Source organism: Lissotriton helveticus, chromosome 9 (assembly GCF_964261635.1).
Source record: "Lissotriton helveticus chromosome 9, aLisHel1.1, whole genome shotgun sequence".
Lineage (NCBI taxonomy): Eukaryota > Metazoa > Chordata > Amphibia > Caudata > Salamandridae > Lissotriton > Lissotriton helveticus.
The window spans coordinates 591952111-591978058 of record NC_136070.1 but is presented as its reverse complement, the minus strand read 5'-3'; the positions used below and the strand labels follow the sequence as shown (position 1 = coordinate 591978058).

Below are 25948 nucleotides of genomic sequence, written 5' to 3'. Positions count from 1 at the left end.
TCGAGGGATGGAGGGGGACCAATGTGGACTTCGCCAGGTTTAGGCGCAGATCAGAGGTTGTCTCAATATTTCGAAACACCTCCAAACAGCGCGGGCCGGAGGTCTCCGGGTCGGCCAGGAAAAGCAGAACATCATCTGCATAGAGGGCAATTTTGTCAGTCTGGTGAGGGTTCCAGGACCACCCTTGGATTTGAGGGTCGCAAAGTATGAGGCACGCCAGTGGTTCCATTGCCAGCGTGAATAGAAGCGGTGAGAGGGGGCAGCCCTGACGGGTGCCTCTGCGAATGCTTCTGAGAGGGCATTTGGTCAAAACCTCTGCCCTAGGACTCGACTACAGGACTCGAATAAGACGTCGGAAGTGACCATTACATCCTCCAAGTAGCTCCAATCTACCGTATCAAAGGCCTTCTCAAAGTCTATTAGCAACAGGGACAAGTATGGGGTGAGCAGGTGTCGATGGGCCATGGCAAGGTGGAATCGCCGTATACAATGCCAAGTACCACGGGCGGGCATGAAACCACACAGGTGTGGATGGATCAGCTCATGTAGCAAGGGGCGGAGACGTTGTGCCAATGCAGTAGCGAAGATTTTCATCTCCGTGTTGATGAGATATTGGGCGATACTCTGCGCAGGAAAGGGAAGGGGGTTGGGTTTTTGGAATGACCACTATGGTGGCCACGTCGGTCTCGGAAGGAAAAGAACCAGACTCTGCCACATATTGAAAAAGGTCAACCAGACGAGGGACCAAAACGTCGCGATAAGTGGCATAATATTCCTGTGGAAAACCATTGGGTCCCGGCGTCTTCCCAGAGTTGAGTAGGGAGATAGCACCCTGGATCTCTTCAGGATGGCCTAAGGAATCGCAGCCTATTAATGGAAAGCCTATTGGCACCACTCATTTAGATTTATGACACCTGAAATCAATGCTATGCCTCTCGTTGCCAATATCGGTCTCATCATACTATTTCTAAAATGTATCCAGAGGTAACTCAGAAGACTCCCTGTGCTCCAGTATGGCATAGTGCATCTATCTCTAAAATGCCGAATAGTCAAATTACTTTCATAGATGTCCCTTGGTAGACATACATTTCAAATCCAATAAAATTCCAATCAAGGTAACCATTTTACAATTTGAGTGTTTTCCATGACCATCCTAAACCAGCCATTCTTATATAACCTGAGATCTGTATGTGTAAATTGTTGAAAGTTTTCTCAAAGGCTACCTCTTTGCATATGTTAATCTGCAATTGCTTTGTTTGTGCATTGCTTGTCTTTAGTGTGGAGTATTCGTGAAGGAATAGCTTCAATGTGGAGCCTTTGGAAACCGCTTTGGGTGGTGAAAAAAATAAATCTAAAATGGTCCCATAGTATTGTGGCTTTTGGGGACACGATTATCAATCGTTCAATGCATGCTCAGAACAAAAACAAAGGGCAATATTCTGAACACAACCCTACATGACAGGAGAGCTCAAAACACGCGATTTACAATGACACACGCTGAAAATACATTATTCAAGAGATTTTCATATCCTACAAGTTCACATATCAGATAAGTCACAGAGTGCTTGGCCTTCAGGAAGCACAGTTTGAAAATAGAAAAGTCATCCTAAGAAGACCGTAAGAGGACCTGCTCAGACAAGGATAGAACAGTGGAAGTGGTAGGGATATGAAAGGACAAGGAAAGATGGAGGGGGTAAGAGCACGTAGGGACGGGGGAAGGAGAGAGCAAAAGAAGCAACACAGTTAATAGGGCACAGGAAGGAGCACGGGTACAAGAGTGTAGGGAAGATGCTTGGGTGAGACGGGGGTATGCTACATGGGTGCGAGAGGGCAGAGAAAGTTGCCTAGCTATGAGAGCAGGGGATACTGTAGATCTAAGAGATATGGGGAAGTAACCTGTGTAAGAGGGCATGTTAGGGCAGCAGAAGCAGCAAGGGTAATGAGGAGAAAGGAAAGACGCACAGCGATATCAGGAGTGGGGAGGTACAGCCAAAAATAATACAAGGGTGCTGCAGAAAGGCGGTGAAGAGGATCAGGGATGATGCTACATGGCAGGTGAGAGGACAAGGGAAGCAACAGTAGAGCACAGGTAGGTAAGCGGCAGAGAGGCACAAGTGGATTCAGATATACATACCGGTGGAGACGGGCCTCCGGGAGTCGGTCTGCTGATTTCTTGTGGGATGAGTGGAGGACATCATCAGCCGTTGCAGCCGCAGGTCCATGAGCCGGACCGCAGCCTCATCCGTGGAGTGCGGACGGGCAGACTTGCCATCAGGGAAGGCTGGCAGGTGGCAAAGAGAGTCCACGCTCCAGCAGGACCCCTGGGGACCCTCACTGTACACGGATGTGCAAGAGGTGGAGAGGGAACAGGAGTCCATCTCGCTGGTCTCATAAAAGCCTGCCGGACAAAGGGAAAATGGTGAGAAATCTGGAGTCCCTCCCCCACGCCTGTAAGACTCCCCTTCCCAATGTCATCACTTTGCTTGAAAGGATTTTACATATCAGCCAGTGGGTAGCGTTGCCCACGAGTCCGGACAACCAAGAAAAGGATTAGGACTAGCAACAGTTATGATTTGCAATTCAGATTTTGTTCGCAGGAAGAAATAGATTGCTTAATGCGCTCAAATCCTGTATATTTTCAAACTTTTCTGAAATTGGCTACATACTTTTTATTTGCTTGAATTTCTGTGGCTGAAAGACAGTATAGAGAAAAATGAGGGATGAACTGCAATACGTTATAAGGCCGCTGTTGCATCTAAGCTAGCACAGACTGAAGTACTAATTCACTCTAATGGCAGCTCAGATCAGACAGGTGCTAGTCTGAAGAGTGGGCATATGCATAGTGATTCTTGGTGAGGGAATCACTCACCCAGTCATGTGCAAGAAGCTTTTTCTTATCCCCTTCTTGAATTTGCACTGAGGTGTGGACTGTTAAGGAGCAAGGAGTGTTTTCTTTACCAACTTGTTCCATTTATAGGTCAGCAATCGTCGTATTTAGAGCTATTCCTTGGTAAGGTCATGATTGGTGAGCAGTAAATTTAAGGTCCTTAGAGGGCGCTGCCATTCTTGAATGGGGTCGCCCAAGGGGGGAGGGACAAGTGGTCTCTCCTAGAACTCCAGGGGCTGTTACAGCCGGTTGGTTGGATGGGTGCGGGGGAATGGGGAGTCACGCTTTCTCTAGGCTGGTTGGCCACCCCGGGAGTCACCCTTTCTCTAGGCTGGTTGGCCACCCCGCACGTGCACAATAGCGCCAGTAAACGGCGCAGAACTGCAAGGGCCCCTTTATGGAGATAATATACAGAGCGTACAGGGGTAACCAGGGGGGGGGGGGGGGGGGGAGTACCCTCACGGTAAACGGGCCCTCTGCACATGCGCAATCCTGTTGGAGAGCGTGGTTAATTGATAAGGATTGGACACCAGTAAGTGACCTTGCCGTAGGCCCACATAGGATACGCAGAAAAAGTAAATGCTGTGATTATTATGGATATGTTTTAGATTGGGATAGAAAACACCTTTGTACTAGAGTTATATTGAGGTTAGCCATCTGATATTTGTACTTATCAATTGTAATCAATGTAATGCCATATTTTTCTGCTTAATTTTGTAAATATTGTATATATTAAGTATGCTTGTTACTTTTATGTTTAATAAATACGGCCGGGGTTCTTACGACCCTGACATCCAAAACTCTTCTCATGTCATTATCTGGGTCTTGATAAGGGAGGAGGGGGTGTAGGTAGTACCTGGCCATAGTACTAATTCACTCTAGTGGCAGCTCCGATCAGATGTGTGCTGGTCTGAAGAGTGGACATCAGCATAGTGATTCTTGGTGAGGGAATCACTCACCCAGTCATGTGCAAGAAGATTTTTCCTATCCCCTTCTTCAATTTGGGCTGAGGTGTGGAATGTTAAGGAGCAACGACCCAGGCATTGTGTACCCTGAGGCTGACAAAAAATGCAGTGGGTTCCTGAGTGACAAACACCTCATCACGGTGCATACAGAAGGACCAAGGAGAGATGTGCACAAATGGGACAATGCTCTGCCTAAAGTGTACAATGGGGGTAACAAAACAAACAGGGTGGCAACGATTTGTACACCAAATGCTGATTAAAGCATAGGTTTCTATCAGGTGCTCAACTGACACTTAAAGAACTGCAATTAATTAAAGATGGCCAAGCGTTATCGGACGCATGTATCAGCCACTGCCAATGTGCACCAAGGTTGAGGCGTACAAGCTTTTGCAGAGGGCTATGCACAAATAAAAGTGATCCCTTCTCCTCCACTTTACAAGTTTATGAAGACTTTTGTGCCTGTAGCGTGCCTGTTCCCACGACCATCTCCCTGATATGAGCACCATGTACATTTATGGGTTCATAGTCCATTATTCTTAAATAATTTCACATGCATTTATTTCAGTATTGTGCATATGATTTTGAATAAAGCCACTAAATATTTCTTAAAACGAGACACTGGATAACTGTATTCCTTCTCCTCTATTTCTACAGAACAGTAAGTTGTGATAGAGCAAACGTAGTGGCACCAATTAGCACAGCCACTCTTTGGTCCTGAGGGTGCCCCAATAATAACTATGAGATTGCCAAAACATATTGACATTCAGTACATGGTGAAACATTGTAATATGATGAAGACCCACTTCCCTGTTAATCACAATTGCCTCGGTTTCTTATTTTACACATGACTTTGGGCATCTACTTTATGGAAAGAACGGAAAACTATTTTGCTGCTTCTTTATTCCTATGTGCCCAATAACATACATTTGGAACAGAAACTATAGTACATCAAACAGATTTTAAATGAAGTCTTGAAACAGAACACAGATTGATCTTTCCTTTAATATACATGTATGTGTATGACATTTAAGATCACATTTTTAACTCGCATGCTAAATTACCATCCTTAATAGCCAAGATTTTATGAGCTACTCAAAGACATACAAGCTATAACAAAATGTAAAATAACATGGATACGAGATAACAATACTGCCCCTGCAAGGCTGCCACCGTGACCTTTTAATAAGATGAAAATTGTCTCCTGGGGAATGCTGGGCTAGCCATTATTATTTTTTCTATGAAAACCAAGCATCTAACAATCCTTTAATGCATGCTGGAGTTTTCATACTTTGATGGAAGCTACTCTGGGAACTAAATATAGTGCTCAACTTAGTTTCATGTTATTACAAAGAATTCCAACCGAGAGAAGCCAATTATTTAGGGATAATGAAGGGGCTTGATGAATGAAAGGGTGTTCCCATTCAGTGGTTATGGAAAAATAAGTTAACATGTATGGGCCTTAATATTTCAAATTGGCAAGAATTCCTAAACATCCTATTCATGACTCCCTTCCTGAAAACATTAAGTGTTGTTCTGCAGCATGAATTCACGCCAGGCGAGGGAACTGGTGAGATTAAGTAGTGAGAAGAGACATTTCCGGGATTCCGTTTCACATGTAGAGACTTGCTCACCAGTTAAGGCTTTTCTCTTTTCTAAGCTTTCTGATAAACAGTGTGCTTACATCTGCCCACTTTGACTTCACAGTACTGGACCAGAGCCATCTAAACCTAACATTTAAATGTCTCACTTTGTCAGCTGCCTCCTACTGGTTACCTTCTTGGGTCTTGGTCTTGAAGGCCTTCTGAAGTGCTTCAACCCTAATTCCTCTGCCTCCGTTACTGCATTGCAGTGTTGACCTATGTCACAGTTGGTCTACAGCACCTGTCACTGTACCATTTCTCAATTACCTGGTCTTGTGGCTAGGTCCAAGAGTGACCAACATCCTAGTTCCTCAACTTGCATAGGGGACACCTTTCAATTCCCTGGTCTTGCAGATTGCCTTCAAATGCTCCCTTTGCATTATCCGGAGAGTCTGAGAATGGCTAACTGTGCTTGGCTTCTTTTGTCCTTACACATCTGCCCGGATTCACAATCCGGATTCCTGTTTTTTTTCTAGACTGCCTGGTTAGCTTCCCTTGTCCCATCTCAGCTTGGCCATATCAAATGTTTACTATGGTAGTTTTTCATGCAATCATTCGGCTTCCATGATCTCAGCTAATCGCAGCATTTCTATGTCCTCTTTATAAACATAGCTTTGCGTCACTAGCCCCCCCATTTCTGACAGCAGTGGGAAGCCGTCCTGTTTTTCTTCAGGATAAAGAGAAAACTTCCTCCTCCCTGTGAGATTTTCCTTTGCTAAAGTATAGTGTTTTGCACCACCTCTGTTATCTGTTACTGCCTGCTATTTAATTATTTGCTTCTGTTAAGGTCAATCATTTCTCTCCTTTGTCACTGTGCAAGGTCCAGTGTTCGATTGCTTGGTTTTATGGTCTGTTTTCTGATTTCTTGCCATACTTTTTGAGCGCGTTCCTAACCTTCAGCTCCACCTGACTTGTGGAGCTATAGATATTTTGTTTTTCTTTCTCACCGGCATGACGGTGCATACTGCATTTACAGATTTATGGCACGATGCTATCTTTGCAAGACTTGATTCTAGTCGGTCCAGACTAGGGTCAATGCTCTATGGGTGTTATAATTAGTTTACTTGTCACAGCGTGAAAATGTACTTGACGGCACAAATCTTCCTCTGGGCTTTTACTCTGGCACTACTTTCTGTGACTAGCAAGATTTTCTTTTACTTACCATGTACTTTTTCTTGTTCCCCATTCTTTGATCTGGAGTGGCTTCCTTGTGCCTGATACTTACACTTACTGTTAATGGTAAAGTATATGGACTATACTAAGAAGCACTTGTCTCCAGTTCTTAAGAGTCAGTGATGTGGTTCTACTCCACCTCTGCCCACCGGTCTCTTCAGAAGCTCCCAGGAGCTACACCTCCGGCTCCTAAAAGCCAATGATGGAGCTTGTACTTCACTGCTGAACCAGTTACTGCAGGCGCTCCCATCCCACTTCTGATCCCAGCTACTGAAGAAATATCTAGCCCATGGCACCCACCGTACAATAAAAGAGGTTTCAATCTCCCCTTCCCCCATTAAGCAGAAGTGGCACAGAGCCTTGCTCTGTGAACTGCCCGTGTACCTGAGCTTGGTCTCGAGTCCGTGTCCATCACCTCCCGTGGGTCTTCAAGGGTTGTCCCAGACTCTGCCGCCACCATTAGTCGCTTCCCAAGCATGAGGTGATCAGTCAACACGCTTGAACTCCCGAGACGCAGCCTCGATCCTAAACTGATCTCGGCCGTCCTCCCAGTGCTGAAACCAAAGGCGGCATTCGTGGTGCCATCTGCGGCCTGCTTGGTGACAGTGTCAGCATCCAGGGTTTCCACTGAGCAGTTGAACTTCTCGCTGCCCTCCAGGATATCTTCTGAGAGACCACACTTCAGTTTGGACCCCTCGTGCTGCAAGAAACAAAGATGAAGACAGTTGTGAACTGTGGGTTTAGCAACCTTACAGAGTCACTGTTAGTGTGCCATATTTATTGCCCCCTATTGATTGCAAGCATGAAACTCCACATGTATTTCATTATCTGTATGGTGCCAGCCACCATTGTAGTGCACGCTCAATCTGGGTCCCCTTTCTTGTGGGTCTCGAAGGCCAGCAATCGTACGTTTCGTACTGTGATTTTTTCATATTTGGTTATTGAGTTAGTTCAATCTCGAGTTTGACAATGATTTGTGGGAGTTGGTGTTGTGGTACAGTGAATTTGAACTAAGATGATCTTGGTGGTGTTTTATGTGTACAGATGGGTGTGCCAAAATACTTTTCTCTTGTTAGTGGTTGTGGATCGGGTGGTCCCACTGTTCTTTTCTAAGCAAGAGTCTAGTGCTTTTTGTGCATGCATCACAAGTCAAGTCGGTGTCTTATAATGTGAAGTTCCCATGAGGGTGTTATTTTCCACCAATATTATCTGAAGGTTTCTGGGGTCTGGTGCACAACAGTGCGTCATTTGGCCATGCTTTCGCAACTATAGGACTTTGGAGCCACGTTGTGCTCGGGATCTCGAGGTAGTCTGGCTAGAGGTAATGTTTCAGTTTTATCATCTGTAGGCGAGGCTGAAATTATTGTGTTAGGCGTTTTTGTCGGCTGTAGGGTGCTGCTGAATGCTCGATGAAAGCTCAAGGATAGGTTGTGCGAGTTGCAGGGCAGTCTATACTCTTTGAATGCAGATTTTGTTACTTTTACATTTGGACAGCTGAAGCTATTCGATTAAAACTATTAAATCTCCAAAACCAAAGTCATTTAAATACATTCTAGGGGGGCTGGAGAATGCTTCATCACGGCCCATTTGGATTGGCCTGTGGGAGAAAAGTACAAGAGAATGAAATACCTTCTTCAGTCACACATATTCAAAGCCTACAGCACTCATATGATTATGCTCAAGGCCATAAATAAATAACAGATAATAATAAAAGAATAAACTGAATTAATGAATATCAGGGCATTGGTTGTTGTGGGTTACCCACATTTGTTTGGAACCTTTAACTTTTTTAATGGCACTGAACCACTTTCCTGAGGGAGGCATTATTTTTATGCAACCGGTATGCTGGTTAATAAGAGAGAGGTAAGAAGAAAGAGAAAGGCAATGAAAAAGGCAGAGACGGATGGAAATAGGGTGTGTGAGTGCATGAGTGTCGGTGGACATAAGTTGAGCTTGTCTGACGATTAAAATTAAAGACAGACGGTTAGAGGGTTTCTAGGCCCAGGAGAGTCCCAATGGTGTAAGAGCATTGCTTCGTCCCTCTTTACAGCATACAGATGCCTCACCCTAATTGATAAATTTGACTCTGGGGCGAGATCCACAGTTGTTTCTCATGGGTTCTCTGACTTCTGGGAGGGCAGAGATGTCAGGGTTCCAAGGATGAGCCTTCCCTTGGATCCAGATGGCCCTGCCTTCGCATTAACCAAGCTTGAGGTGGCGGCAACCAGAGTGCAAGGCCTAACACTCTATTGCCTAGTGTGCTGTTGTGCTGGACCCCATATTGTTCTTGGGCCGACCTAGGCGTGTGCCTGTGTATGGTCTGTTAGGGATGCAGGGTGCAAACCCCAGGCAGTTAAAAGATAGACACTCAGGATCATGAGCTGCTAGGAGAGAATGATGTTGTGTTATGCTGGGTGAGAGAGTAAGTGCAGGGCAAAATGGTGAGGTGCAGTGTACTGTGACTGTGGGTTAGAAAGGACTGGGGGCCTTGGAGTGCTACTGATGTAACCATAGCACCTACTGTTAAGTAAGACATTAACAGAGATCTCTACTGGTCTAGGACATACACTGCCCCTCCTCCTGGTACAAGACTCCAAGTGTGCCCTCTGCTGGTCAGTGAAATACACACCACCACCTGCTGGTGCCAGGCATGCACATCACCAAGTGTTGACCAAAACACTTATAGCAGGGATCTCCAACTATTTCTTTAATAGGAGCTACTTATGTTCATTGAAAATCTTTCTGAGATACTAATAGTATTAGTATTGTAGAGTGACAATATCAAACAGATTACATTAGTGGCCACTCCATTCAGGCTTAGCACCTGTGGTCACCTCGGTGCATCAGGCAGGGTTGCCAGCAGTAATATAAAAATATGGAATATATCATTATGGAAGGCCTCTACTTTGGTAATGCATAACAGCCATAGATGCAATGCCACTGGCACCAAAGTAATAATATTAGTAATGTCTTCCTAACACAGTGTCATTCATCACTCAAATATCAGTGTTAAATATTTTTGGGAAATTCAACAATTTTTCTCCAAATATCAGTGTACGAGTACTGAAAATACACACATTTTTATTTCGAATGCACACTTTTCAATTTTGGCATACATTTATTAATTGAACCAAGCAAGGGCGTATTATTTAGTTAGCTGGGCGGCTCACAGTAGAGCTACTTACAGGTAGCTGGAAGGCTACCAGTAGCTTACGCGCTACTCGTTGGAAAAGCCTGACCCTGCAACAAAAAAAAAAAACAGTACAAACAGGGTGCATCCCTGCTATGGGCCAAGAACGAGGGAACTTATTTGCATTATTTTTATCACATTTTCGCAAGCTGCAGACATTATTGGTCCTTATCTTGTGTGGGTTGTAAATATCTCTGCCACTCTGCAGGGTGGCGGAACAGTTCTTCTAGCAAGGATACGAGCAAATTAGAAGCGAGCAAACCCAGAGTACGTCTTCCGGGTAAAAGCATGATTAATAAGTACAAAAAAATTTAAGATCAAGTAAAAGTATGGACTGTAAAGTACTACTTTTTGTCATAGAGTAATCAGTCATGTAATTTAAGCTGGCGGAGTGAAAAGGAGGTCAGGAAGTCTGAGAGATAGGGAGGTTTATACCAAGCTGTCTGATTGAGAGGTCCTCTTTCAATAGGCGCTTGAAAAACTGCAGAGGTGGCGCCGGCCTTATCTGTGTGCAGGTAGGGCGTTCCACATTTTTGTGGCATTACCTGGGAACGGTTTGGCGGCTGTGGTTGCTGCTTGTACCCGACAACTGCTAGCCTGAAGTTTTCTTTACCATACACTATTAATAATATCTGCCTTTGAACCCACATGCTTGCACTGTCACCATCACATCACCTGCCCTCACCCTGACAGCACCCTACACGCCCTCAACATCCCCTGCCTCCCGGCTCACCTTGGCATGCGCTAACACAACCTATCCCGACCACGCCCTAAGTGCATTATTAGAATGCCTGCACCTGAAGCACATCAACCCCGCACTATAAATAATACCTGCTCACGCTTAAGGGCATCACTGCATGCACCATCCAGAGCACCTGCCCACGCCGCCTCTTCTGTGGCCAGGCCTGGCTGTTGGCCCAGACAGATGAGGTACTCCCCATGCCTCACCCTCACCACACCTTCATAATGACAACAGGAACCAACAAACAAAGAGGCATTCAGAAGAGACAAGATTCAGGAGAGCGATGGAGGGACAGATACATTAATTACCAGAAATGGCTCACCCTATACCTTTCTGTCCTTTTTATGTTCAGGGCATGTGTGGACTCAAATGTTATCCTTGCTTAATTAGTGAAGTTGGTCCACTCCCCTGGTACATGCCCTGGTCGATCCGGTATGCCTGTTTCCGGTCTAGTCTTCACCCACACATCCTAAGGCCTTTATTTCAAGTGAGCAGGAAAATGTGTCCCCCCTCCCCTGCATAACCGCCTGTTTACGCACAAGTCGGAATTTTGAGTTGTGAAACCTTTATAGTAACCCAGCAAGTACCAGGTACAATAAGGTCTGCACATCCGTTAAATTTCTTTAAATCAAATCTGCCCGAATTGAACAGGTGAAAAACAGCCTGTCACGAGTTTGACGTCCCATTTTTGATTGGTGAATTTGTAATTGGTGTTAATTATAGCACCCGATAAATACCAATCTATGGGGAATTAGATTTTACTAGGTGAAGTAACTATTGCCAGTCCATCCATGGCACTCATCATAAAGGCCTACACAGTCTCTAACCTTTGACTATGTAGAAGTTGTAGTAAGTCCTAATGTTTCTCAAGACGTATTCGGCCTGCCTCTGACCTGCAGGCCACAAACTCCTTGCAAACTCAAGCTTTAGCAGTGCAAACCTGATGTTTACCCAACAGACATACAACATGTCCATCTTCTACATGCTATCATGCGTGGTCTCCAGTACTTCCCTTATATGCACTGTAGTTTTAGTACAGCCCAGTCTTTTCTGTCAAAAAGCCTCAAAGACTTTACGGTGAAGCAGCAACTTTATTTTATAGCTGAATTCCAGCAAGGTGTGAGGCTGAAAGATATGTGAGAAAAATGCCTATTTGCTCACACCTACAGTGAAGATTACCGTATCAAATTTGTGGCAACCGGCCAAGCTGACAATTTTTTTTTTCTTCATTAGACAGCGTTTCACACAACCCTTCTGCAGTCCGTAAGCACTCTAAATTACAACTGTTACTATTACCCACTTTTGATACTCAATTTTCTGACTTTCAAAAGGATGGAAGGCTTAGTTAGCCTTTCCAGGATTAGAACCCACAGCTTTGCTACACTGCAAGCGTTCAGCTTACTGAACTATAACTCCAGTGATGAGGAGAAGATGGTTGAGTACATCTAGTAATAGCAATTGTACAACCCCTGGAGACAAGCAAGCACTACTTGTATCTTAAACAAATGGTCTACCCCAAAGTGGAGATGGTGGGACACCAGGATATCAAGACACCGCACTATAGGGATCTATGGGTACAGAAATGCTCATTGCTTTTATTACATGCCCCAGGCTCATCGGGTCTGCTCATTCCCTACCCTTCTTCTAACCACAGACAGTATAGCACACTATGCCAGCCCCATCTTTAAACTCGTTTTGTAGAACTAACCTTGTACCTAAATGGGCCCATCCACTTTGTCCAATAACGTCAGATTGCTCCCATCATTCCGCTTCCATCAACGTAGTCTCCAACTTTACTTTTGAAACCAAGGTATGTTACATGCCTGTCTAACCTGCCTATATCCGGTCTGCCTTTGCCCACACACCATTAGGGTCTAGAAATTGACATTTTCTCCTCCGCACTGGTAAAAACAGTATTTCTTGAATTGGTGGAATAGGCTGTGGAAAGTACCACTAAGCAAAGAGGGGAGAGTGTGCTTTAAAGAACATCTGGGCAATCAACCGTGACGAACAGTGCAGCAGGTGCAGTGGCACAGGGAGGTCACTGGCGTGCGAGGAGCCACTGTCCCCAGTTAGCCCTGTCGTTCACTACAAAACCACAGGACAGGGTGGGGTCCATTTCCGTGTTTTTGCACCCGGGCTCAGAGCACACTTACAACACCCCTGGCCCCACCACCTGGCGGTAATACAGGGCCTCGTGGAGCAAACAGCGAAGATACAGTGTGGGCTCTGAAGGGCCTCGTGGGACCAGGCTGTGACAATGGAGTGAAGTGTCTCCGCCGTCAAGAAGTGCTCCGACGCAACAGTAATGGAGGGTCGTGTATGTTGCCTGGGTTTCTCATTAAGGGACTGACTTTTGGCTGCTAAAAATATCAAGCGTCAGCATCCCCCCCCCCCCCTGCTGCCCCCCTACTCCCACCGCGGCTGCCTCGCCTCCCCCAAAACTAAGCCCAAAACCAACAGCTCAGAAACTACGGCGTCAGCCCGACCGACCACCCCACACCCCCCCGCCACGGCTGACCTTTTCTCACAACCTCTGTCAGCCGCACAATCAAGCCAGGGGCGCGCGGAGCGTCACGAGGAAACGGCGGGACATTCCGAGCAGTATCGTATCTCGCATCTCACAGTTATAAAAATACTTTATACTGGATTGGGAGTCCATGGATAAGTGCCACACCTCACCCCAACCCCACCCAACTGATTCCCGGGACCAGTGGCCTCTGCACGCGCTGGGCACTGGCAGCAATGCGGGGACTTGGGGCAAGAAAGGAATGCGGAAGTGGAAGGAAGCAGTGACGCAGAGCGGAGCTGGGAAAATGTAGAGAAGAGAGAGAAAAGCAGGGGCTAGGAGCAATGGAGGGACTGGGGAGGTGAGGGCAATGTAAACGGGGAGAAATGCAAGGACTGAGAGCAGTGCAAGGACAGGGAGTTGGAACTGGAAGCAAAGAAGGGTGTGGGGAACTGGAAGCAATGGAGGAACTGGAAGCAATGAAGGGTGTGTGGAACTGGAAGCAATGAAGGGTGTGGGGAACTGGAAGCAATGGAGGAACTGGAAGCAATGAAGGGTGTGTGGAACTGGAAGCAATGAAGGGTGTGGGGAACTGGAAGCAATGGGGGAACTGGAAGCAATGAAGGGTGTGTGGAACTGGAAGCAATGGAGGAACTGGAAGCAATGGAGGAACTGGAAGCAATGAAGGGTGTGGGGAACTGGAAGCAATGGAGGAACTGGAAGCAATGAAGGGTATGGGGAACTGGAAGCAATGGAGGAACTGGAAGCAATGAAGGGTGTGTGGAACTGGAAGCAATGAAGGGTGTGTGGAACTGGAAGCAATGAAGGGTGTGTGGAACTGGAAGCAATGAAGGGTGTGGGGAACTGGAAGCAATGAAGGGTGTGTGGAACTGGAAGCAATGGGGGAACTGGAAGCAATGAAGGGTGCGTGGAACTGGAAGCAATGGAGGAACTGGAAGCAATGAAGGGTGTGTGGAACTGGAAGCAATGAAGGAACTGGAATCAATGAAGGGTATGGGGAATTGGAAGCAATGAATGAAAGAGCTGCACGATCTGGCAGCACTGCAGAGATTGTAGATGTGAAAGCATTACAGAGTTTGGGGGACTGAGAATTGCAGGAAACTGAGAACTGTATGGGTATTGCTACATAGTGAAGCAGCACAGACACTGCAAAACTGAAAGCACTGGACAATGCAAAGACAGGGTAACAGAGCACAACACGGACTACCAGCATTACAATATCTAGGGAGCAGAATTCCTGCATGGACTCTATAAACGAAAAGCACTACATGGTCTGGGAACAGAAAACACTACCGAATTTGTAAGATCTTTCAGGACTGGACAACTAGGACCACTGCAGCTGAGCTTTAGGAAACATTTGCAAACCTGGATGTAGTAACGTTATTACTGTTATCTTATGTTGATGGGTATTCATATACCACAGTGTTCACTAATCACTTGGCCTTCTGCAAAATGTGGGAACCCTAATATAACTACTATGAACCAGGAAAACTTCATTCAGTTCACCACTGAGCGGAAGACGTTGGGCCCCAGGATAGTTCACTTGTGGAGAAGTGTGGCTCAATGGTTAGAGCGGCAGACCCTGATGCAGAGGTCTAGCCTGGGACCAGGGTTCAATTCCCCGCCTCGGCGGGTCTTGAGCTAAAAAATTCCACAGACCTGATAATTCTCGCCTCGGTGCCTATTCCAATCATGGAGTCCCACTCGGCAACTCTGGGCAATAGCTTGCTTAATCTCCACAACGGCCCCCACAACGCTAAGGATGCCTGGCCTCCACCTTGGGGGTGCCCAGGAGTGGACACCTCACAGGGAAAGCCAGGATGAGTTCCACAGCGGTATTCGTACAAGCGCCTTGAGACCCTTGCGGGTGAGTAGTGCGCTATACAAGTATCAATTTTACATTTACAATTTACATTACATTTACTTGTGTCATTCTAACACGGCTCCACGTGCTTCACCCCACGGAGGAAAGCTTTGGGCCTGAGGAAAGTAAACAGACACTTTCCATGTGCGGGTTTAAAGGCTCTACCATAAGTCTGAGATGTTACACCTCAAAAAATCTATTAACGGCATTTGTACACAGGTTTACGGGCTCTGCCTGGGAGAATGTGGTTAGTTCTGTGGAGAGGAGGCTTACCGGTATGGGTCAGGCAGTGGGCTGGCCCTTTCCATCACAGTGCATCTGTTAGGGTCACCCAGTGACAGCGATGGTATGACCCACAGTGGGAGTGCTACGAGGGTCTTGAGGTGAGTGGATGTCTATGGTGGTCAATCCTGAGGGATGCAATAAGCTTTCCGAGGGCACTCAAAGAGGTAAGATAGACAGCGATAGAGGTTGAACGTTGTAACCGAGGGAGTAGGGCAGGAGTTCTAACTCTAGACCCTAGCTAATCCAAACAGGAAATACGAACTTCAGCTCTCTGCCCTTCACCTGAATACCCTGGATGGGCATCCTAGGTGGGAACAGCTAGATAGAGAAGGGGGGTGGAGACAAAGGACAGACTGAAGTACTACAGTAAAGAAACGACTCCTTGTAGTTTGGATAGCGATAAAAGGATCAGGAATCAGTGTCTCCCAGACAGCTTTGAAAAGAAAGACCAACTCACCAAGGACAAAGGAAACCCACCTCAGAGATAATAAAAAGTAAACCAGGTCTGAAAATGAAAAAAAAGGCACAGCAAACACAAAGCACAATCTTTTTTAAGATAACCATGTACTAGCAGGCGGCAACGCCCACATTGTGCATGTAGTCCAAACAAATGCTTTTCAAAGGATACAGCTAATATCAGTTGCGAGAATAAATAAAGCCATAAAGTGCATTCCCCTGGGAACTGTTTAATTTAGTCACATTAGCTTCGTGGGTGGGTCACGATACATAAATGGCCCTTGCAAAGACCTAGGTTACTGGAAGTCAAAGTATTTTCAGTGCAGTGTTTGTGAATGATAAATCCATTTTCGAGTCGCCTTGTTGTGTGCTTAGTTTAAGTGGAATAGAGACGGGGATCTAATGTTCTATTCTAGTGTTAGGTATTTTAAAGTTTAGATATCTAAATGGGGTACATATAGGAGAGAAAGTAAAACTACATATATGTTTTACCTTTCCTCTTTTATAAGTTACTTTTTTTATTGCGCGTTTATTCTTCTGTTCTTTTAAGACAATATTTGTCAACTATTTTATTTTTTTACTATCTGGATCTAGAGTCTAATAACAATGTACTTTGGGGTGCGGGATCTGGAAGTGAACAAACTGCGTACACTTATGAGCTGCGACCACAGCACAGGCTATATATATTACTATAGGAAGGGGGCAGGGCCATTGCACTTTCCAAAATGGGAGCCCAGCTGGGCCTCAGCCTTGGTTCATGTGAGTACCGCAGAGGTGGGCAACTTTGAACCCTGCCCTGACTGAAGGAGATGGCAACTGTGAGCATCGCATGGACAGGGCCACTCTGCGCACTGCGTGGGCCTGGAGCTGAGGGCGCTGTACTCTGACAACAACACTGGGAGTACCGCAAAGGATATGGAATCAGGAGCAGCTTGATAGCCACTTCCATTCTTGTGCTCTAAACTATAAATATGAGATCTGAAAAAAACCTAATACAGGTTTCCGGCTGTCCCCTCAACACACAGCAGCCTCTTTGTACATCTCTGTAACCCAGTCTGGCATACCTCACGTTACGTATTCAGTCCGACTCCTATATGTACCGTCATTACCCTTACCTACGACTTTTCTTATCGTCAAGCAGCATGAACAAATAAAGAAGGCCTGGAGCGCATGCTACCAGCATGGAGAACAGGAACACCTGCAGGAGACGGGCCAAACAGCACGGCCTGTGTGGCAAACCAAAGCCAAGATGGCCGGAAGGCAGTGTGAGGTCACAGAAAGGACTCACAGGCAGGAGGGCCTCACAGGGCCTGCACCACAGCGCCTCGATGCGAGAGATCCGCTAAGCTTCCTTGGTAGATACACTGTTATGGCTCGAACCTCAAATATGTTGCTGAGAGTGGTACTGCTCCTGGCAAAGTCATGAACTCTGGGAGTAAACCAGTACTATTCCTGGAATTCAGTAGCCAGCCAGGAGTTCTACAGGAGTACGCCTCACTTACACATATTTGTACATAGCCCCCCACTCCCCCAGTCTGCTGTACAGGTTTAAGAAATACCACGTCTCACCAAGCGGTATCAGAGAATGCATGTTTTAGTCTTTACAATAAAGCTTTGTTATTCTGAATAATGGCACGGGCTGGGCTGCAAGGAGGGCCTCGACGAAGACATGGGCACCGACCCTCGCCAGTACAACGTTATCTTTATAGGAACCTCTTCCTTCAGATCGGCAAGTGGGCTGTCCACCCCTTGAACAACCTTCTACAATGAGTTTTATTACCCAAGATAAACATCTCCACCTCAGCAAAGTGCACTAAGGGCCTTTAAAAGGCAAAGGCCCTCCCCTATGATTAAGGCCCCGGAGAGAACCAACCCGAGGTAAACAAGGACAGGCCCGAGGGGCAGAAGCTGGAAACACCCTCTGCGAGGCTAGGAGGCCCTCTTACTGATAGCCTATTGTAATGGTATTTTTATAGCGCCTTCCTATCGCATATGTTGTCAAAAGCGCTTAGAAAGAAGGCCCCCTACTGATATGGAAAAAACACCATGGAAATGACGCACCCCTCCCCTGAATGGTTCGACCTTTCTTTGAAGCTAAAAAAACAGAAACTGCAAAGTAAAGACAATGGCGACAAATGGGGAAAGGTACTCAACACGAGGAAGGCATTACGGCTGCTGCAAACATGCTAACGTCTTACGTAACCCACTGGGAAACTCAAACACTGACGCAGCACGACGAACAGTTACAGCTGGCCGAACAGCGGTTCGTATCCTAGAGAATAGCTAATGAGGCCTACGAATGCCCGACATGGGCAAACAGGGCACAGACAGAGTGAGTAAGCAAAGTCTCCACACAGAGACACAGCACCGTAACCAGAGCAACATGGGTCTTTTAGAAGACAAAACGAGCTCATCCTTAAAGGGAAAAAAACACATAGGAAGAAACGCTGTCTTTGAACTGAAATCACAGACTTTCCAAAATCAAGCGGCTTAGGAGAGAAAAAAAACACTCTTCCCCGCTGGGGGAAACCTGAGATGACAGAAAAGGCGGAGAACTGGGTTACCAGGCGGCTGAGCGAGACAGTATAAATCAGGCCCAGCTGTACCATAAAGCCTTAGTATAGTTTATGGGCCCTACACAAAAAGACCAGCTGCTATTTTGCATCAGCATGGAAACAGTGTTTGTTGACCAAACTGCAGTCCAACTAAACTTTGGTATTTTGGTGATGACAAGGCAAAAGGTTGAAAATGTATGTGGAAATAAAAATGTTTATCCGTCCCACTAAAAATTACTGAAATACACAAGTCCCCGAAAAGATTTATTTGCACTGGTCCTATTATGTATTTAAAGTGATCCAAGTCTTGAGTAGTCCATAACAGTTTTGACTGTTTAAAAATAGTGTCTACATTATATTGGTTGACTTACAATACTACTTATTTCAAAACATTTTAGTTAATTAGGTTTGTATGAAGTCATTTTGTTATGTACAGAGTGTAATATTTCTATGGACATTAGTTCCTTATATTTGAGGGGAATAAAAGGATTTTAATGCCAGTACACATTCATGGAGAGAGGTAACTATTGACAAAAGGAATTAAGCAAATGGTAAAAATAAAAACAACTGGCAGGCTTCTGCTTTTGAAAGTACATTTGATACTCATCCTTATTGACTTTTTCTCACATGGCTGAGGAAGACGTTTGCGAAATTATAGAAAATGTTTTCTCATTTTGGCTTCTGGAGTACTTGGTAAAACTTCCAAGAGAAATTCAGCACAGAAAAAACTTTTTCTCAAACATGTTATAAAATTCCAGCAGAAGGTCAGCATTTTTCACATTGCAAAATCACCTCCGAACTCACCATAATTTCTAGAGTTAGTATGGCAGGACCAACACATGTGATTAAAATCTGTCTCCCTTTCTATGTGCAACTGTTTTGTGACCTTTAACATTAGGGGCTTTGCCATCTGACCCTGCCCCCTCCTGTTTAATAACTAACTGCAAAGCTCCTCTTTTTTCGATAATATTGTGAATTAGTCAGTGGAGGTGTTTAATGTGACAGTATTCCCCTCTGCTCTCCTCAGATCAACCAAGATCCAGTATGACCTTTGAGAACAGATTCCACATGTAAACACCACTCACAAACCGGCAACAGCAACCTGTAGATATGAAGAACAGCTTTGAAACTATGAATCATCCTTTGGACAGCACACTGTGCCCAGGTTTATCCTAGAAGGCATCAACAGTAGGCCACAATATTATGACTCTGCTGCCCAGCCCTTCTTACTCCCAGGTGGTTCCACTTGCCCTCTGTAGACCCAGTGGCCTTGACTAGTAACCACACTGGGCAATTCAACTGCATTCACATCCAATTAAGCATAGCTTTTATTTAGCCACTTATAAGTATACAAATAAAACTCCTAGCATGCAAAGTGCCGCTAGTTAAAAAGATTGTATTGAGGAAACAAAGGCATCCCTACTCACACGGAACCAGGGCATATGACATGTACAAGAGAAAACAATGGTTCTTGTAAACATACAAAAACACTTGATAATTATGCACTATCACTAATAAAGCTAGAGAAGGATTTTGAACGGGAGACGCACACAAAATACAATCAGGAAACCAAATGCTGTTAGCACAAATTCATATCTGTATTTTGAAAACGCATTTAAAAAATGCCTGGTGTCCCAAGTGAAAAATAGAACCAACACACTGAGTGACAAAAATATAAGCTACACCTTGGTTTCTCAATACAAGGAGACGACCATTATAAATTAAACAATGATGATTTAACAGCTTTGTTGTAATTTTCAAAGACTGGAAATGGTTCGTTTTGAATTACATAATGTTTGTCTTCTTGTATTGAGAAACCAAGGTGTATGTTATATTTTTGTCACTTAAAACGTGTTGGGTGTTTTTTTTCCACTTAGGACACTGAGCGCGTTTTATATGCGTTTTCAAAATACAGATATGAATTTGTGCTAAGAGCATTTGGTTGGGTCCAAACTGAGGTGGCATGGTGAGCAAGAGAACGATGGGTTGGAATGCTACCCCAAGTAATTGCCAGTGGTTAGACAAATTGCAAGTATTCCTCCCATCACCTTTTGTGTGTTTCATGGATTCAGTGAGAAACATCATTTTTAATTGGCCATCAGGAATCGTTGCCATGGGAGCCTTTCAGCAAGTTTCACTTGCCACCTGTAGGTTACAGTGTACCATAACCGTCCCTTAGTATACTGGTGAACAACAGTAGCTCTGTATACCATTGGTAACCTCATCCTCAGAAAGGCAATGAGCACATACAATACGAGTCAATTGCTCTTGGAGGCCATACTTGGGGGAAGGCGATGGACATGTAGCTCAGTGTTTGAAGTGGAGGTGGCCTACATGAAGATGGTTGGTAGATCGGTGATGGACACGGAGGTGCCCTGGATGACAACAGTTTGGTACAGAGTTGGGTGTGTAGGTTCCATGGATGATCGTTAGTTGTATATCAATGATTGAGGAGGTGGTATAGAGGAGGACGAAAGGTCAGTAAAACACTGTTGGCTGTGGAGATGCCTGGAGGAAAATGGGTTGGTTGGTCGTGCTTGGTGTGTAGATACTGTGGACAATGATGATGAGTCAATAGATCAGTGTTGGATGAGTAGATGCATTAAATGCCAATAAGTTTTGTAGTTCACGATTTGGTATATTCATGCAGTGGACGAGGATTGGTTGGTAAATCAGTGTTGGGGGTTGAGACACTTTGGAAGGACACGGGTTGGGTGATCGTTCTGTGTAGATGCTATGGGCGACTGTTGGTAGATCGCGTTTCACGTGAAGATTCAGTGGATGACGATAAGTCAATAGATCAGTTTCAGGTGACTAGCCACAAGAGCTACTGGTAGGACAGTGTTAGGTGTGCTGACATTGTGGACGATGACTGCCTGGTAGATCGATGTGGCGACGGTCTGAATTAAAGATGTGCAGGTTCCTGAGTTTAATGAGGATATATATTATGGACTAGTGGATTGTGTTTGGTGTGAAGATGCTCTAGAGTAGACTAAAATGGATTGGTTGACCTGACTGTGTATGTAAATTCTGTATATTACAATGTGTTGGTGAATGGATGTTGGCTGTGGATTGCCCTGGGTGATGGTGGGATGGGAGTTCAGTGTTGGATGAGTAGAATCCGTGAATAATGATGGGATGGTAGATCTGCGCTTGCCTTAGAGATGTTGTACATGGCAACAGGTTAGTAGATAAGATGGAAGTGACTCGGGGGAACAGAAGGAGGGGGTAAGTACATGTCATAACCATAAGAAAGTTTTTTTCAGTGTTGAATGAGTTTGCTGGTGTGTTGATTTAGGGTTGCATTAATATCCACGTATAATATTGTGCAATATTTCATATATACCTGCTCCAGCTGTCCTCCTCCCGGTTCTGGTGGTTTCTGGCTCCTGGGCTTCCATTCATGGCTAGCGGGTTCCTTCTGCTGGTCGTCCTCTTGGTCGGTAGATCCCTCGGACACCTCCTTCACGACCCCCCACCTGTCATCTTCAGGGGCCCCTTCCTGGAGCCCCGCAAGGGCCCCACGTACACCCTCGGCGTGCTTCTCTCTAAGCACCTCTAGCTCCAGAAGTCCGGCTAAGCTGGCCCGCAGCCGCTGCCCGACCCGGATCCGGTCAGTGCCGGTCCAGAGAGAAGGGGGTGTAGCTCGACGGGGCATTGGGGCTGTCCGATGACTGGGACCTGGAACCTTTGGCACCCCCAGCTGCCCCCAGGCCCGTCCCTATCTGCCCCGGTCTGCCTCTGTCCCCGAGACTGGATCCGGTGCGACACTCTCTGGTTCTCCAGTTCTGCCTCGGGGCACGGTTCTCGTCCAGCTCTTGCTTGACTCTGATTTCTACTCTATCCCCGGTTCTGTCCCCAGTCCCGTGCTCTTGAGCCCATCTCCTGCCCGGTAACCTCGAGGTTTCCGGGTCGATTGTTGACGCTCATACGGGATCTAATCCAGGTCTCGCCTCCGGGTGACAATCCTGTCTCGGTTTCGGTCACGTTTCCGCCTCTGCTGCTGTCCCTGGTCCCTTCTATTTTCAACCCCCCAGCTCTGCCCCGTATCTCAACTCTTACTTTTCTAGTTCTTTCTTCTTTATCTCACACTTGGGGTCCCATGTTTCTTTCTCTTCTCTAGCTGCACTCACTTATGTTTACTGCACATGCCCCGTCTCTTGTTTATACAATCTGGCTGGTTCGTTCTTGGTTCTGGCTTCACTGTCACTTGGTCCGGTTGCGTTTCTCTCTTCCTCCCCTTGCTCTGACTACAGTCTCTCTGTCTCTCCTGGTTGTGTCCCCTGAGCCCCTTCTCTCCCCTCCGCCTCTCTCCCAGTCCTGAGTACGTTTCGGTTCCTGGTTCTCTGTTGCTCTTTCTTCCTCCACTGCTCTCTCTCCTCAGACTCCCTCCTCCTGTTGCAGCAGCAGCAGCTGGCATTACACGGGGGAGGGTGGCTGCGGAGGGGAGGGTCACGTGGTGCGGGAAGACCTGCCCGCCTCTGATTGGTCAGTGTGAAGGACAAAAGGCCCAAAGTTTTTCAAACTTTCTTGTGGGGGAAGATGACAGTGGGGGCAGGGGGCGACAAATAAGTCTGTAAAACAAACTGGAATGGAAAGGTGCAACCATTTTAATAAGAGCGCTGCCGATTTTGCGGCTGGGGAACCAGGTTCGAGTCTCGGCGTCGGCTCAGCATCCTGTGATTCTGGGCAAATTACTTCATCTCCTCGCGCCTACCAAAAATGAATACGTACGTGTATAAAGTAACTGTTGCTCTTGTAAAGCACTCCAATACCTTGCGGCCGTGTTCACGGTATATACATTTGCAATAAGTAAATATAATGTGGTATTTTGCGTATTGCGCTTTCAACGTGCCTGCTCGTCTGATTTGTCATGCCAAATATAGCGAGTTGTCATGGGATTGCGGGCTGGAGGGAGCCACATTGTTGAATCCAGTGACTGACTGTCACATTGATTGATTGATGGGGGAAGATACGTGTGCCTTGGGAAGAGTAAAAGAGACACTGCTTATTACTCAGTCAACCTAGAAAAATGTTGGCGTCAGTATGCAATCCAGCAGTAGGATAAGATATCCGACCTGCCAGAGTGATCGACCACGTCTGAGATCGCCCCCCACCCCTAAAAAAACACTAAGACTCCTTCCAGCTCGCATCACCCCTCACCCACACACTTATCCCTCGGAGGTGCACGGGATTATCTCCGTGCCCCCTTCCTCCTAACCCCTCTGTCGATGTGCAGTCAAGAGAAAGAACCCCCCTACGAGGAATCACAGGGCCCGTGACCTTTAACCCCTCCTACAACACAAGCCTGTCTATCATTTACCCCCTCCCCCACCTCACAAGGAGATGTCATTACCTGGCCCGAAGCCCCTCCAAGCTTTCGTTACCTGGGCCCACCCCCTCCATATCAGATTCCCAGACCCCGAGGCCATCACTGTCGGCCTTTACCGCCCCCTCCCCATGCATGATGCCTCCACCGATCACTCTTCTGCCCCCTCCCCCGTCACCTGTCCCCTTCAATTTACCCCTCTCTGCGCCCGAGATCACCCTTCCAATGAGTGCATCATTACTCACTGCAGAGCATCAATTACAAAGGCGAGCCATCATCACCCATCGGGATGCAGGAGCGCTGAATGGAAAAACAGCCCACCTCATGTCCACCCTGCTGTGCCAATATGGAAGCCCCGGGGGGGGGGGGCAGCCGTAGTGTAACCCCGTCCACCTCTGAGACAAGCAGGGGAGGGGGTCGCGCTGGGCTGGGAGCTGCACCTTCACTTACAGAGACTTTGGGATTTTCACCGACCCAACGCAAGCAGATGAATTCCTGAAGACGAACTCCGCAGTAATTGCGCTATCCGCCCGAGCATCCTAACTGCGGATCATACATGTACAGAGCAGGTGGTTAGCACCAGCCACTGCAACAGGCACATCAGCCCCAGATCTCCGACTCCCGTTCAGCTTTCCAACTGGGAATGTAACATCTGTGCCCCGCAGTTCGTGAAGACTGCATGATGCCAAGGGGTCAATGGTCCTCCCCAGAATTTTCTTCTAAAGTGGTGACCTATTAATCGAACTGCATTCGCCTAAAGTCAAACTTCAGGTACCAGAATGCATTTGGGTATAAAATTTAAGCCCAAGACCCTAATTGGGAAGGATGTGGCTTAACGACCAGAGCTGCCGCCATCGGAGCTGGGGAACCATGTTCGAGCCCCGGCGTCGTCTCAACATCCTGTGATTCTGGGCCAATCGATTAATCTCCCTGGTCCTCCAAAAATGAATGTGTCCTTGTGTAACGTAACTGGCGCTCAAGTAAAAGCGCTTCAGTACCTTCCGCAAATAAAGACTATAACATTGACTACTCGGTAAATTACAGCCATCCGGTAAACCTTAGAGCGGTAACTGCAAACACAACAATGATGGACAGAATGTGGATCAATGTCACACATTCACCCCAGTCAAAAGATCTGGGCCCAAATCCATCGTTTTTCCACTCCACTCCACCCTGGGTTAGACAATGGCGATATGCAAATCAGCGCTGACCCTGTTGCCCCATGGGAGCAGTCCAGTCCGAACTACAAAAGCCATGTCCTTCCCAGAACGGAAACAAGCATCCGAGGACCGGCCCGGTTTCGAGGTAACACCTCTCATCAGCCCGGCTAGCTTGATTCCAGTGGTGTGGAGTGTCTGGGACTCACGTCTGAGCATCCCCAGTACACTTAGAGCGGTAACTGCAAACACAACAATGAAGGACAGAATGTGGATCAATTTCACACATTCACCCCAGTCAAAAGATCTGGGCCCAAATCCATTGTTTTTCCACTCCACACCACACTGGGTTAGACAATGGCGATATGCAAATCAGCGCTGACCCTGTTGCCCCATGGGAACAGTCCAGTCCGAACTACAAAAGCCATGTCCTTCCCAGAACGGAAACAAGCATCCGAGGACCGGCCCGGTTTCGAGGTAACACCTCTCATCAGCCCGGCGATATGCATATCGCCATTGTCTAACCCAGGGTGGTGTGGAGTGGAAAAACGATGGATTTGGGCCCAGATCTTTGGACTGGGGTGAATGTGTGACATTGATCCACATTCTGTCCATCATTGTTGTTTTTGCAGTAACCGCTCTAAGTGTACTGGGGATGCTCAGACGTGAGTCCCAGGCACTCCACACCACTGGAAGCAAGCTAGCCGGGCTGATGAGAGGTGTTACCTCGAAACCGGGCCGGTCCTCGGATGCTTGTTTCCGTTCTGGGAAGGACATGGCTTTTGTAGTTCGGACTGGACTGTTCCCATGGGGCACAGGGTCAGCGCTGATTTGCATATCGCCATTGTCTAACCCAGGGTGGTGTGGAGTGGAAAAACGATGGATTTGGGCCCAGATCTTTGGACTGGGGTGAATGTGTGACATTGATCCACATTCTGTCCATCATGCTTGACATATGGGCATTATATCCCGCCCCGACCCCTGCACTGCCTTCTCACGCAGCTGCTAATTGGATCTATATCATATGTGACACCTCTTGGCAGTCCTAGAATTTAAATCAACAGCATGTGCATGCTTTTAAATCTAGTTACCTTATGCTTTATGGTTACGGTGACCAGGTGGTATAATGCTAGTGTGACACGCACCACTTTTCCATTGCTGGATTTTGCCTTACA

At 46.5% G+C, this 25948-nt stretch overlaps 1 protein-coding gene across 2 annotated transcripts in view; it reads right to left on the bottom strand.

Annotated features, from left to right (window-relative positions):
* LOC144781633 (uncharacterized) overlaps window positions 1–25948 on the bottom strand; it is a 46664-nt gene that overhangs the window by 13950 nt on the left and 6766 nt on the right. The window contains exons 1-3 of one of the 2 annotated variants that reach the window (XM_078660587.1): window positions 21634–22702; window positions 7050–7365; window positions 2135–2398 (exon numbers count right to left, since the gene is read on the bottom strand). In XM_078660587.1, coding sequence (XP_078516713.1) covers window positions 2135–2398; window positions 7050–7365; window positions 21634–21945 — 892 coding nt within the window. In that variant the 5' untranslated portion in view covers window positions 21946–22702. Of the gene's footprint in view, window positions 1–2134; window positions 2399–7049; window positions 7366–21633; window positions 22703–25948 lie in introns of those variants that run through there. The other variant, XM_078660588.1, reaches the window with a different exon arrangement.